This window comes from Zeus faber (assembly GCF_960531495.2).
Source record: "Zeus faber genome assembly, chromosome: 13".
Classification (NCBI taxonomy): Eukaryota; Metazoa; Chordata; class Actinopteri; order Zeiformes; family Zeidae; genus Zeus; species Zeus faber.
In genome coordinates this window covers 6452932-6466652 of record NC_137198.1, presented here as the reverse complement: position 1 = coordinate 6466652, position 13721 = coordinate 6452932, and the positions used below count along the sequence as shown (strand labels likewise).

The following is a 13721-nucleotide window of genomic DNA, read 5'->3' as shown; positions in this document are numbered from 1 at the left end:
AGGAAATTGTAAAGGGGGACTTGTTTTACCCGGACCCCCACAATTTGTCATGGCAGCCGTGCCCTCGGCGCTGCCGGATGGGGTGAACGCCGAACATATAGAGTGTCAGCTGCTCTGCTTCACCCTGCGGCTCCCCCCCGCACTCCGTCCACAAGTCACATTCGACAGAGCGGCCGATGCGAGAGGCAGCACACACTGACACACACACACCAAAGGTAGGACCCAAAGGCATCTCGAAATAGACCTTGCGAGGAGGAGGAGGAGGAGGAGCGAGCAGAGGGGGAGCCGAGTGCCAGTGCACTGGCATGCCACACTCAGTGCCTGTCATGGCTGTGGAAAAGATACTGCGCGTTGTCCCTCCCTCGCAGGGGCCGCTGTCTCACTGCACCATCCAGAGCCAGAGGAAGACGAATGGATACAAGACATTTGGAGGTCAGTGGCTGTAATCTGTAACCTCTTCATCTCTGTTTGTAAATCAGACGTAGCAGAGGAAGCCCCTCTCCCTTGGTGTTATTGTTGTCGATTCAGGATCATCTGATCCCGCTGATGACGCACGACACCGTCTCGTATTGATGTGACATTCTTGGACTTTTTCCGGTTTGTGACTGAGCATGCGGCATGATCCGAAACGCTGCCTTCGCAAGGAAACATCGAATGCTAATGACACAATACACATGGAGGGAGAAAAAGGAATCATGTCCTGGCTTTACATTACTTAACCCTTTAAGAGGTGCACGTGTCCGCTACCATGTGACCGCCCCCGACCCCTCCCCTTATGTATATAAACATGGTCCTCTGTTCAGCCCCCTTTACTTTATTTACTGTTTATTACTGTCATCTCCATGAAGACCGGTCAGGTGCCGGGGAGTTTCTAAGCACAAGCAGTCCTATGATGGCTCTTTCATTTTGCGGTCGGCCCGAGGGCTATCGTGGTTCCTAAAAGTCAGCATTTGTGATGCGAACGCGAGTCCATCTCGGGGAGTCTTAAAGGACGTGTTGCTCAAGTAGTAATTGTGAGATGTTCCACCAGGGAGTCGCCAATCGTGTAATCTCATTAGTTATGCTTTATTCATGGGGCATCTGAGATCCCCTACTGTGCCCGGACGGGGCAACCTGCACGCTCTTCTTGCTCGGTGATAATGGTGATTTAAAGGTTTAATCCTTTGTGGTGTTGTGGAAACCCACACACACACACACACACACGTATAATGACGGATCATTTTCTTCCTCGAATTGATAAGACACTTTTTTTTCCCCATTTCAGAGAAAATCAATAGGAACAACTCCAAACCAAAGACATACAAGGCGGTTTGTCCTCCTTCTCCCCCGCCTCCTCCTCCTCCCCCCATCCCGAAACCTCCAAACTCCAACACTACAACAGGTCCTCGTATCGTCGCAGGTCAGATAGAAATGTATTTTTGTCATGCTTTATCCAATTTATGAGAGTTTTTAAAGAACCGTCTGCGGTTCATGTTTTGTTTGTCTCGTTCATTTTTCCCACCATTAACTATTTCCTGTGATTCCAGGGCCCAATGGGCTGAACGTGGACGAGAGGCTGAGGTTGGCCCGAGAGAGGAGGCAGGAATATGAGAAATTACTCGGTATGATATTGCATGCCCCGGCGGGCGCGGCACGTTTCCGAGGGGGCTCGACAATGTGTTAAACGCGCACCGCCCGCCCGCAATCTCTGTTGACAGCTTCCCGGGAGCTGAGGCGGCTGGAGCGGGAGCAGCGAGCCCGCCGTTACCACGAGCAGCAGCTCAATGAGCGCAAGAAGAAGCTGCTGGGGCAGCGGCTGAAGGAGGAGACGAGGCGGGCCGCCGTGGAACACAAGCGCCGGCAGAAGCTGCAGGAGGAGAAAGTGAGTTCTGGCGGTTTGGCGACCTCCTCCCCGCGACCGAATCACGTGACGGCCTCACTGAGGGTTGTTCTCCCCAAATAAAGGAGCGACACGCATCTGCAGTGCGCAAGACCCTGGAGAGGAGCCAGAGGATCCAACAGAACCTGGTTCAAAACTCTCGAGGGCGGCGGCGCTCCACCGGCGGCGGTAAAAAAAAAAAAAAAATTATATTTCTCGTCTTGAAAGTCTTGAAACTCTTTGGGTTTTTTTTTTTCTTCCTTCCTTGCACACCGATAACCAGGCTCAGCTTTGCATGAACCGTACTGTATCTCTGTAAACCCAGCTGACAAAAGCCTGCTCCACCCTCCTTCCTTGGCTGCCTTTTGCTTCACCTTGCTCTTTCCACCAAACAATACACCAGTTCCACGTCGCTCGCCCCTGACCGCATGGGAGAAGAACTTGGTCAGTCGCCTCCTGACCCCGACATGCTCCTATCTGGCAAGGAGCAGGAGTGCTGGTTGTCAGTCGGCACAAGAAGGTACTCCCTCCCAAGACGCTGATCAGCTGTGATCTAGTTTTTCGCTAGTTGTGAAATTATGGCAAAACTATGTTGGCACAATATGCACCGGGAAACTTGATTAGGTACTTACTACTAACTGAACGCTTTCAGAAAAAAATACCCAAATAACCAACACTGTTCCTTTTCCTTTCCTCTTGAACCACTGTCCTAACCCCTCCCCGCGTTCACCGTTCTCCATTGCCTCGCATAAATGTCCTAAAAACACTTAGTTGTCCTTGTTTGTCGCCGTTCAGTTTCATGCCACTCCATGAATATCACCACCACCACTGCCGCCAAGTCCATCACCCCCACCAGGCCCACCTCCACCACCCCCATCAGGACCATCAGCACCCCCACCAGGCCCACCTCCACCACCCCCACCAGGCCCATCGCCACCCCCACCAGGCCCACCGGCACCCCCACCAGGCCCATCGCCACCCCCACCAGGCCCATCGCCATCTCCAACAGGCCCATCGCCCCCCCCACCAGGCCCATCGCCACCCCCACCAAGCCCATCGCCACCCCCAACAGGCCCATCGCCACCCCCACCAGGCCCTCTACCACCACCATCAGGGTCACCACCACCACCACCACCACCAGGGCCACCACCCTCCACAAACCTCAGCATCCCCCCGGTCCGGCTCACAACAGGACGTCTGCCTCCCCCATTCCGAGCAACAGCAAACTCAGAAGAGTCAACGTGGCGCAGGTAATTCCAGATGCCTTCTTGGTCCTTTCGCCTCATATTACTATTGATGCACGCCGGGCAGGTTGTATGTATTGATAACCATTTCCACTGACATAAAACTGACACCCGTGTCCCATGTTTAACCCCTTCCATTCAAGTGTCTGGACCACGAGTCGCGTGAAAATGCACATTGACCTACACGATATTTCTGATATCTTTGTCCGTTGCGCCCCGATGAAGGTTAAAGCAGAAAAACAGCAGCGAAACCTCGAAAAGAAGATCTCCAACAGCAAATCCAGCACAAGGCCCCCCGCTGCCGGCGCCGGAGCTAAACCTGCCTGGACACGCGAGCCCAACCAGCCTCCGCCGCAGAACGGAACACCTTCACCCTCGCCCTCACCGCAACGGTACGCAAAACACAACGTCCGCTCCGGTGTCTCTCTCCGCGGGCGACGTGCATGTATTTGGGTCGTAAACGACTGGGGGGGGTGAACGTCAAGCGCTGACTTTGAGTGCTCGTGTGTTGTTCGACGGGGCCCGGAAGGAGTCCCAGGAGGTCCGGCAGAAAACTCTCCTCACCGCTGCAGCTGGAGCTCCCGTCGGTCCCCGAGGAAGACATCCTGGAGTGCGTCCCCGTCGTCTGCCTGGGAAGCTCGCCGCCTGCCGAGACGTTATGGGAAGGTCTGCTAACGGACACGCGGGACGAGGGTCCGCCCGAGGCTCCGTGCTCCGACCCAGTCGAATCTAGGACAGAGGCTGCATCCGGGACGGAGCCAGAAAGGAGTATGTCTTTTTTTCCCCCCCGCCCAAGAAATATAAGCTCCCCTTCCTCGCGATCACGTTGTTGTTAAGGTTTATCGCCGTCCCTGTCCAGGCTCCCCCCAGAGGCCTCCCGCGGTGGCTCCCCGGCCTCCCGAGGTCACCAGGAGGCCCGTGGCCGGGACCTCGGACCCGGAGGAGGCCTCCCGCCTCCTGGCCGAGAGGAGGAGACAAGCTCGTCTGCAGAGGGAGAGGGAGGAGCGAGAGTGCCTGCAGCGAGAGGAGGACGAAAGGTGGGACGTTCCGGGTGGATTGGGTTTCTATATTTATTCCAACATAAATAATGGCTGCGTACTTTTTTGTCCACCCATTAGACACCAAAGTAGAAATAAATTGTGTGTGTGCGTGCGTGCGGCCAGGCGTAGCCGCGAAGAGCTGGAGCGGAGGAGGGCGGCAGAGAGCGCGCGGCTGCAGGCGGAGGAGAGCGCGCGGCTGCAGGCGGAGGCCCAGCGTCTGGTAGAGGAGAAGCGGCGGAGGGACGAGGAGGAGCAGCGGCGGGCCGAGGAAGAGCGAGCTCAGGCGGCGAGGGAAGCCGCCCTTCTCCAGAGACAGGTGCGGTGACCTCGGCCCAGAAATCCCGCCTTTCGCTGGACGCAAAGTGCCATCACGGCAGCACGCCTTGAGTTCCCTTAAAAGGAAATGAAATGCGGCCTGGAGATATATATATATATATATATATATATTTTTTTTTTTTTTTAAACATTATTTTGGACCGAGGAAAATACCAAAAAGCCTCCTGAAGCACAGGCCGGCCAGCAAGTCACGGGCTCTCAACCCTTTTTTGGCCTGTGACCCCATTTCTTGGTCCCGACATTCTCGTGACAACAGCCATTAGACAGCAAAAGCCTTTTTCTTTTTGGCGCTGGCACCTAACAGCTGATTTTTGGTTGGTTGAAACATTGAAGAGTGACATTACCGGTCGAACTGCCAATATTCCACGTTACATCTTAGGAATGTGTTTCATGTGAATTTGAGCAGTGACCACTTTCTCTAAAGTATTTATATCGATACACTCATGTGTCACTCGTGTGACTCTATGACATGTCCTGTGCCTCCCTGTGCCCATCAAGTGTACATGGGAGTACAGAATGTAAACCGCCCCCAAAATAAAAAAATCAATCCTCTCTCTCTCTCTCCCTCTCCCTCTCCCTCTCTCTCCCCCAGCGAGAGGAGGAGCAGGCCAGGGAGAGAGAGAACATCGAGCAGCTCAAGCGAGAAAGAGAACTCCTTGCCCAGAGAGAGGACGCAGCGCGCCAAGCCAGGAAAAAGGTAATCAGGGTTCGGGGGGGAAAAAAAAAAAAAAAAGGACGATCGAGAGAGGAAAAATGCTCAGATCAGGGAGTAAAGGCTGAAAGTAAACATGCACAGTTTGTACGCAGTATTAAACAAGCGACCATTAAGGAACACCAGCTTGGATGTGGTGAGCTTGGACTTGGAGGGTAGTTAATCCGTTACCGTCCCAACCGTCTTATGAAATATGATTTTTTTTATTTTTTTTTTCCAGCGACTGGAAGAGATCATGAGGAGAACTAGGAGGACTGATTGTGCAGATACGGTGAGATTCACAACTCGGAACATTGCCCTCGAGGACTCTGAAAGCCAGCGCCTCTTGTTGACTCGGTGTGGTTGAATTCTTTGTTTATTTATTTATTTTTCTGTCACGCTCGCAGAAGCCCGCGCCAGCAAAGATCCTGGCGAGCGACGCTCAACCAAAGGAAAACACGGAGCCTCCCAAAAACGGCAGCACGGAGGCGGAGACCAAGCCCTCCCAGCTGGGGCTGAACGGCATCGAGGACATGGTGCCCGTCGTGGCCTTTAAGGAGCGCAGGTCAATCCGAAATCTCACCGGCCTGGAGGAGATCCAGACCCACCAAAGAGCAGGTTAGAGTCATGGTACATGCTACGTCATGGTACAACACAGGCCATAGAAGGACATAAAAGTCCCATTTTGGTTCACGACCTACATTTTTTCTTCCTCAGCCACATTGTTAGAGACCCAGCCATCTACCCACGTTTATGACCAAACAAACCCATTTGCTGGTTAATTACGGAATTAATTAACCCTTGGGCGTGTAGATGAAGGGGTTTCCGTGCACCCAGAATCCTGACCCGTGTCAAGTGCGTGGGATGGGATGTTACAAAGCAGCTTCATCTCCTCGCCCCCTTGCACGGTATTTGAAATTAATTCGACGTTTGCTTCTTCTTCTCCCCCGCCGTGTCCTCAGAAGTCATCTGAGCACCTTGAAGTCCGGCCAGCCTTGACGACCGGCCGTGGCCTCCTCGCCGCGTGTGATACTTGTACCGGTACAGCACACCTTCCTGCCCTGCACTTTTGAAAAGCATGTAAAGTAACAGCCTTTCCCTGGACTCCAGGCAAACACGTACGCCTTTTGTTCGTTTTCCTGGTGAAGCAGTGATGCAAATATATCCATCTACTGGAAGCTTAAATCATTTGTTACAGGTAGTAGTCTTTAGTTTGCTGTCACTGGGCTCTTTAAAACAATTGTGCAAAGTGTTTTCTCAGTAAATATTACACCTCAAGCCATCATTCCGATTAGCAACCTGCTTCAGCTTATTCCTGATATATTGATATACATTATTATCTATTATTACAATAAATAAGGCTATTCAGGCCGTTCCTTGTGGAATAACGTTGGAACCATTTTAGTTCAAGTGGTCATTTGCACTAGTCTTAGTTTTTGACAGAGACTTTAGTTTGTTAGTGAAGAGTTAACTTCCTCTATTTATAATCTTTAGTTTGTGCAGTATGGCAATCACATATTTTAAAGCTGCTATAGAACTTAGGCTGACCTCACACCAGACAGCTGGGAGACGACTCCGAGATTTTCCGCAACAGTCACTTGTTTTGAATTTGTATTGTTGCACACCAGGGCCGGGCCATTCTGACAGAATCGAACATCAAGAATGTTGACCAGTACCAATATCGATCAATATCAATGCTTTGATGATATTGCGGGGATGACCGTCGGCGCTTTCGTAAGATATTTACACACAAGGAACATTTGAGAAACAATCATTAGTAATGTGGATATTGTGATCAAGCGTCAACGCAACGCCGCCTTAAAAGACAACATTTAACTACATTACGATCACCAAAAACCCCAGACGGTTTATAGTCTCACATCGCAATATCTATATTTTGTGCCCGGCCCTGGTGAACTCAGCGATCATTTCGGCAAGACCTGAAGAAGACCAAGAACTGCGTTGCCGGAGAAGTCCGTGACCGGCTGGCACTCAAAGACCGCCGGTGACAAGAGCATTCGGTAACAATCGCTTCCTACGTCGGAATTCTGTCCGGCGGCAGTGGGAGTGGCTTCAAACGTCGTCGGGTGTGAGGGCAGCAAAAGTACAGTCTTGGATAACCAAAGACTGCTTCAGTTTGTGTACTGTATGAAGAATACCATGCACAAACCATTTCATATATCGACAGTCGCTTCCTTTGAGACTGCGCAATCATTTTACAAAGCAAAGCTTGAAGTATAACGACTTAAATACGTTTATTGAAATAAAAAAGTGTTCAAACCAAAAATGCGTCCGTTTCTCAATGAGTTCAGTTGTCATCACTGCTTCTAATCGTCATGCTTCTCCACGTGTGACTTGTTAAAATAGAAAGTTTATCCACGTAAAAAATGTTTTTAAATACGGCATATTTCAATACAATTGTATTATGTCACGTCTCCGTCCTCAACACTCATCTCGCCCAAAAAGCAGGTGATAAGGACACAATCTAAAAGAAATAATACAAACACTGGCTCATACGTAAAAGAAAAGAGTGTGACTTTGCGACACGGGCCTCCACAGAGTCGGGGGGGCCTCAGTCGGACGGGGGTCCAGGGGGCGGAGGAAGGAGCTGAGTCATTCGCAGCAGCCTTGTAGTTTCCTCCGTCTGCGCGTGCACCCGCCGGAGCTCCGTCTCCAGCTCACTTCCAGCCAAAAGAGCTGAAAACTCCCAATCTGCGGTCACGCAACAGAGCACGCATCAGACTGACAGGGTCGTGTTTAATATTTGATACCGCTGAAATAATTCAGAGCTGCGCCTAAAAAAAAACAAAAAAACAGCAACGCTACGGGATTCGCGCACGTGAGGAAGCTGCGGAGCCGAAGACGGAGGAAGGTGGAGGTTTTAAGTGCTCGGGAACCGGACAAACCTTTCATGAGGTTGCATAACGTCGCGATGCCGAGTTGCTGGAACTTCACCTCCTGGTTTTGGAGGCAGAGCGACAGCAGTTCCAACATGACGGCGGAGTGAGGCCTTAACAGCCGGACCACTTCCCCTGAAAAACCGGCCCAAAGTCAAGCACCAAGCATGTGACTCTGATAATAATTAAAATGCAATCGTGAAGGTTGAGCGGCGGTTCAGTGTTTTGGAGTGGATTTAACTTGAGAACGATATTACCATTCATTTCTAGTTTGCTAATGATAGCAGTTGAGTTGTATAACAGCTGAAGTTTTCCATTTTGTTGTGCCAATTCCACCAGTGCTGAAACCTGTTGTGATGTTATCGTTGTTGACAAGTACGCCTGAAGCGCACCTGCAAATGAATGAAAAAGCAATGAAATAACTAAGCCATATTTCATATAGATAAATAGATTAAAAAAAAGTTTAATTTAGTTTAAAAAAAATTAATTAACAAGCAATTTAAGAAGCGAAATCGTACTATTCTGTAAAAATTCCACAGTTTCAAACCAAAAATTGAATATAATGCTTGGATGGGGAATTCCAGAAGCTTTTGATTTATAAAAAAAACAACAAAACAACCCCAAAAAACACTCCCCTATTATATCTATGCCTGAATTTCAATACAGACACTCTGGGTCTGTATTGAAAGACAAAACAGGTCCAATGCAGTCCAACATGTGCGCGCTAATTCACGTGTCCAAATCGCTCACCCCAGGCGGTCACATGACGCAGACATGAGGTCACGCATATCAAAGCTTCCTCTGAGGCGGCAGGAGACACCAGCGCCTGGAGAAGGCCTGATAAACACCTGCTTTCCACCACCGCCTGCAGAACAAGGTCAGTTTGGGTGTCAGACAAATGACACAAAAAAAAGGTAAACGAGCCCCGCGGACAAACAAGCCTGCGGCACGTTTACCTGCTGACCGGTGCGGGAGCTGCACAGGTGAGTGACCGTGATGGAAACATGCGCCAGGACGTCGGAGCTGGATGCGTGCGGGCGGAGCAGCTCCCCAATCACCTCCGGCAGTCCCTCGCTCACCACGATCTCCTGGGATTCCGCGCGGACGGACGAATTGAATCAACCAAAACTGGTCGCCGTCATCATCATCATCATCATCATAGAAAAACAACCCGGCACATTACTCTATTCGGTGGGTGCGCCGATAAGGTCGAGAGCAGTCCCAGTGCCGCCTGCGCGCACGCCAGAGAGGACGACTGCAGCATTTTCTTCAGGGGCGAAACCAGGTCCAGCTCCATCAGCTGCTCCTGGATCGCGACTGCAAATAAAAACAGGACAAATCGGAATTGGCCTCCTGCGAGTGGAATAAAAACCACCGCCGCGTGGCTGTCCTTACCGTTTGCGGAAAGGATTCGGAGGCATCTACACGCTTGGGATGCGTTCTGCAAAAGAAAATAGGTTCAAGCAAGGGCAAAAACTGGGGCAAAAACTCCCTGTCAGCTCATCCTACTAAGCGCTCCCTGCAGATGAAACTGCACTCACCTTATAATATCTTACTAACTGATCATGTCAATATCTCCATAAAGAATCCTCCAGACGTGTGCATTCTTTATGGGAAAAATGGCTGTTATGTTATTTGTAGGTTTTTTTTGCTGTTCTTTCGCTCCAGACGAGAATAGTTTTTTTCTTCCCCGGTGGCAGCAAGAGCATCTAAAACGAGCCGCGCGTTCCATCACCCCATTACCTTCTGCACAGAGGACGACATCAGGGTCAGCAGAGACTTCAACAGAAACTGATCCCCAATGTTGAGCAGCTTCGGGTGATGCTCCCGGAAGGCGGCCATGTTGCACAGGGCCGAGCAGCTGTAGAACTGAACCTCGGCGTCCGAGGACTGCAGCAGGAGCGCCAGGACGGGGACGGCTCCCACTGCACATAGTACCCTGGTCGACCAGACTGAGGGGGAAAAGGAGGGCAAGCGTCGGGTAATACTCTCACATGTTCACATCTGACATGTTAAGACACACAAAAAAAAACAAAAACAAAAAAAAACCCCGACCTGATTGTGTGAGGTTTAGCAGCACCCACGCCGCCGTTTGCTGCGTTTGGGGATCATAGGACTTTGCCAAAGCCAGCAAAGGTATCAATCCTTCCGACACAATGGTGTCACTGTTTGATTCTGTATGAAACCACATGAAACAGGGGTTGCCTCAACAGTGTCACATGGCAAGACGTATCAGAAATGACTGGCCGACAATTTTTTAACCCTGTGTCCCAGTTTGCACGATGTTGACGGCATAGCCAGGATATTTGCTCTGATATCAAGTCATACAGGGAACAGAAACGAAATGAAAAACCACATAATATTGACTTTAAATTAAACATTTTCGTTTTTTTTTTCCTATGTGCACGATCACAGCTGATCTATAGATATGCATGTTTTACAATACGGCTATACAGTACATCATATGTTACCAGCATATTATATAATACTATGGTATAACAAGGAGTAAAACAAGGTTTCTTTCATTCATTTCTTGCACGGCACTCTAACTTAAATGTATTCGGTTTTTTTTACTTTAATGCATTCTATGTCCTTTTATAACGTGCTTCTTTGCACTTTGTTTTAATGCTTTTGATGTTTTACGTAAAGCAGTTTTAATTTCCTTGTTGTTGAAATGTACTAAATAAATAAACTTGCCTTGCCTAAATTTCAACGTACCACTTGCTACTAGTACTAACATTGCATATTCCTCCTGTGTACTGTTGCTACTATTTGTACTTCGCTCTAAGCAAAGTGCCAAATAGTTATTACTATTTGTGATGACTTTACTCACATTGTGTTGCATGTGGAAACGTGGCGTGTGTGTGTGTGTGTGTGTGTGTGTGTGTGTGTACAACCTGAGGAGGCCAGGAAGGCGACACATGCGCAGGAGTGACAGCGAGCGGCGGCGTCTCCAGACTGGACCAGCTCCAGGATGGGAGGCAGCATCCCCATCTCAACCACCAAGTCACTGCACACTGGAACACATCCGGGTGAAAAAATAAACAAGAGTCTTGTGCGGTTCATATATGAACATAAGCATTGTTAAAATGATTTTGCCCCCTTTCGAGTGCTTGTTATGTCTATGTATGCTGTATATGGAATGTCATATACAAACATGTTTATCATAAACAACACATATGAAAAGGGCCATAATCATGTAACAGAACAGAATGCATATACAGTAGTATGTTTATCATCAATCATAAATTAATCATATATTTACATTGTATATTTGATTGTTCTATATTTTTCCCCTGGAAAAACTACTTCTAACCAAAAAAATTTAAAATAATAATAATAATAAATCACCAAAGCTGTTAACTGTTAATAATTTGACATGAAATAATTAGATATTAAATGTTGTTGAACAGTCTTGAGATACACATGGTGCCACGGGCGGACAGGTTTATATCAGGATTTTCTATTTTAGGATTCCACATTAATATTTTCCTAACATTGTCACTATCCTTATGAGCGGACTATGTCAGATGATTATAAAACAAAGCAACCGTTGTACCAAAAACAATCACCTTGGTCCTTTACCAGCAGATTGACCAGAGACAAGCAGACCGTCTTCTGCACGTCGAGGTTAGTGGAGAGAAGCAAATCCATGAACGGCTCCAAGAAGGAGAATGGAAGGGGGCCCTGCACTGGGATAGACCCCCCCGAAAAATAAACAGCACGTTGTCAGTCAATATCATTGCCACGCAATTCATTCTTACGACAGCTTTCAGGACAGGATCGGTTAGAACTTACTTAACACCAAAGCAAAAAGTAGCGTTCATCATGGCAGTGGTGTTTATTTTGTGTCTTGATAGATATCTCAAGATTCAAGATTCAAGATTCAAGATTTTTATTTGTCACATACATATACATACTTCCATACATATATGCAGTGAAATGTAATGCAACGCACCCGGTGATAGCACACAAGAAGTCCTAGGAAAAAGTACAAAAATAAAATAAAATAAAAAGTAGAAAATTCCTTTCTAATAGACCGACTAACTGACTCCTAAAACGTAATACAGTAAGTGGAATACTTATAGAATAAGATAAAAAATATATAGAATAAAATACAATAAAAAATAAATTGAAATAAAATGGAATAGGTTGAAGGAATATGGCTATGTAAGAAGGAATATGGCTATCTATATCTCTGTATCTGTTTATTTCTGAAAAGTTCCTTTTCACACACGAGGAATTTGTCGTGATAAAGAGCAGCGTTGCTGAACAGACAAGGGCCATAAAAAGCTTAACAGTCTGAAAAAATAAGACACGGACAGCTAAATTGAAAAACGGCCAAATATACAAAATACACTGAACAAACCCAAAAGCCATTCTAAGCACAGGATAAACTGTGTTTACATCTGCTCCATCATAATTAATCTGGAATACAGGGAAAGTCCCTCCAGTGGCACCACCTGCAGGAAAAATTGCATTTGGTTGAACATTTGCATAATACTGGTCATAACCAGCTGCGTGCTTATCCTTAAACTGACATCCTTAAAATATAATGGAGAGCAAACAAGTATAATTATCTGTATGCCCCACCCCATCCTGTCCGTTTGGGGGGGGGGGGGGCAGATTTAATGCGTTATTTCCATGTTTAGGAAAACATTTAATCACCACATCACCACGACAACAGTGCACCTAACAATATTAATGTCTGATATTTCAATATCAAAAGTATCAAACTATCAAAAGTACAATTTAGTTACAGTCGTGGCACCCGGTTTGATAATAGTGCAGGTTCTAAGAATCGGGGCGGTGGCTCGGGAGGCCCCAGGGGTCCTGTCTTTCACTCACGCCGGCGGCTGAGGTGGAGGCAGTACACGGCCGCGGCCTCTTGCAGGTCCGTGTCTCTCGAGGCGGCGAGGCTGTTCAACGCCTGGAGACTCTCATCGCCGAGCGCCGGGTTCTGCTGGTCTAATAAAGACGAGGCAGGAACATTTGAAGTTCAGTTAATTCTTCGACAGGCAGCACAAGTTGGTCCGCAACTTGTCGCCTGCAAAGAGGTTGCAACCCCTTTTGCAGGTGATTAATGTGACAGCAAAACAACCACTGCTGCAGAGTCCCTGACAGGCATATTTTAATAATGTTAGAAATTAATTGAAGGTGCACAATGTGTGGTGTAGAAGAGGTGCTCGAACAGTTGCACCTGTAAAACCCGCCCACTCACATCAGGGTCCAGCAGGGTACAATCACATCAAGTAGGTCTGGATCTCGGTGGCGAGCCTACCTGTGCACATGCGCAGTAGGGACAAGTGGTGTTTCCTGCCGCGGAAACTCTGCAGGGCGACTCTCTTCAGGCAGGTGCGGGCGCACGGGGTCAGCTCCCGGGCGAAACGTCTGACTTTCCGCTGGACCTCGGCGCCGGCCATCCTCAAATGATCCGGGAATGTGCGAAACAACATCGGGCGCTTGTCGCGGAGCGCGCCACCCATGGCAACAAACCGCCACACCTGACGCGAGGCGCGCGGACGATCCGCTCGTCGCGAACGAATCGTTTACGAACGACTCGGGCGCCGGGAGTCGGCGTGTCCAGTGCGAGCCGGTGAATCTTAAAGTCACAAAATTAAAAATCCTCACAGAAGGCGATTGCCGTCGTGATTC

At 48.6% G+C, this 13721-nt stretch overlaps 2 protein-coding genes across 2 annotated transcripts; one reads left to right on the top strand and one right to left on the bottom strand.

Annotated features, from left to right (window-relative positions):
- Window positions 1-326: 326 nt before the first annotated feature.
- On the top strand, window positions 327-7435 carry LOC307239365 (uncharacterized protein; the record flags this gene model as incomplete). Its single annotated transcript, XM_080012723.1, has 15 exons — window positions 327-432; window positions 1265-1399; window positions 1527-1601; window positions 1698-1861; window positions 1945-2047; window positions 2262-2378; window positions 2630-3108; window positions 3328-3494; window positions 3632-3870; window positions 3962-4139; window positions 4266-4458; window positions 5071-5175; window positions 5411-5461; window positions 5577-5787; window positions 6132-7435. 15 exons carry the CDS (start codon window positions 327-329, stop codon window positions 6140-6142), a joined length of 2334 nt encoding a protein of 777 aa, XP_079868849.1. The 3' UTR covers window positions 6143-7435.
- Window positions 7436-7741: 306 nt separating this feature from the next.
- LOC307239364 (uncharacterized protein) lies at window positions 7742-13489 on the bottom strand (the record flags this gene model as incomplete). Its single annotated transcript, XM_080012722.1, has 13 exons — window positions 7742-7881; window positions 8076-8201; window positions 8324-8458; window positions 8817-8931; window positions 9023-9154; window positions 9250-9383; window positions 9462-9507; window positions 9810-10018; window positions 10122-10241; window positions 10964-11083; window positions 11639-11758; window positions 12915-13034; window positions 13348-13489. 13 exons carry the CDS (start codon window positions 13487-13489, stop codon window positions 7742-7744), a joined length of 1659 nt encoding a protein of 552 aa, XP_079868848.1.
- Between the last annotated feature and the right edge of the window lie 232 nt (window positions 13490-13721).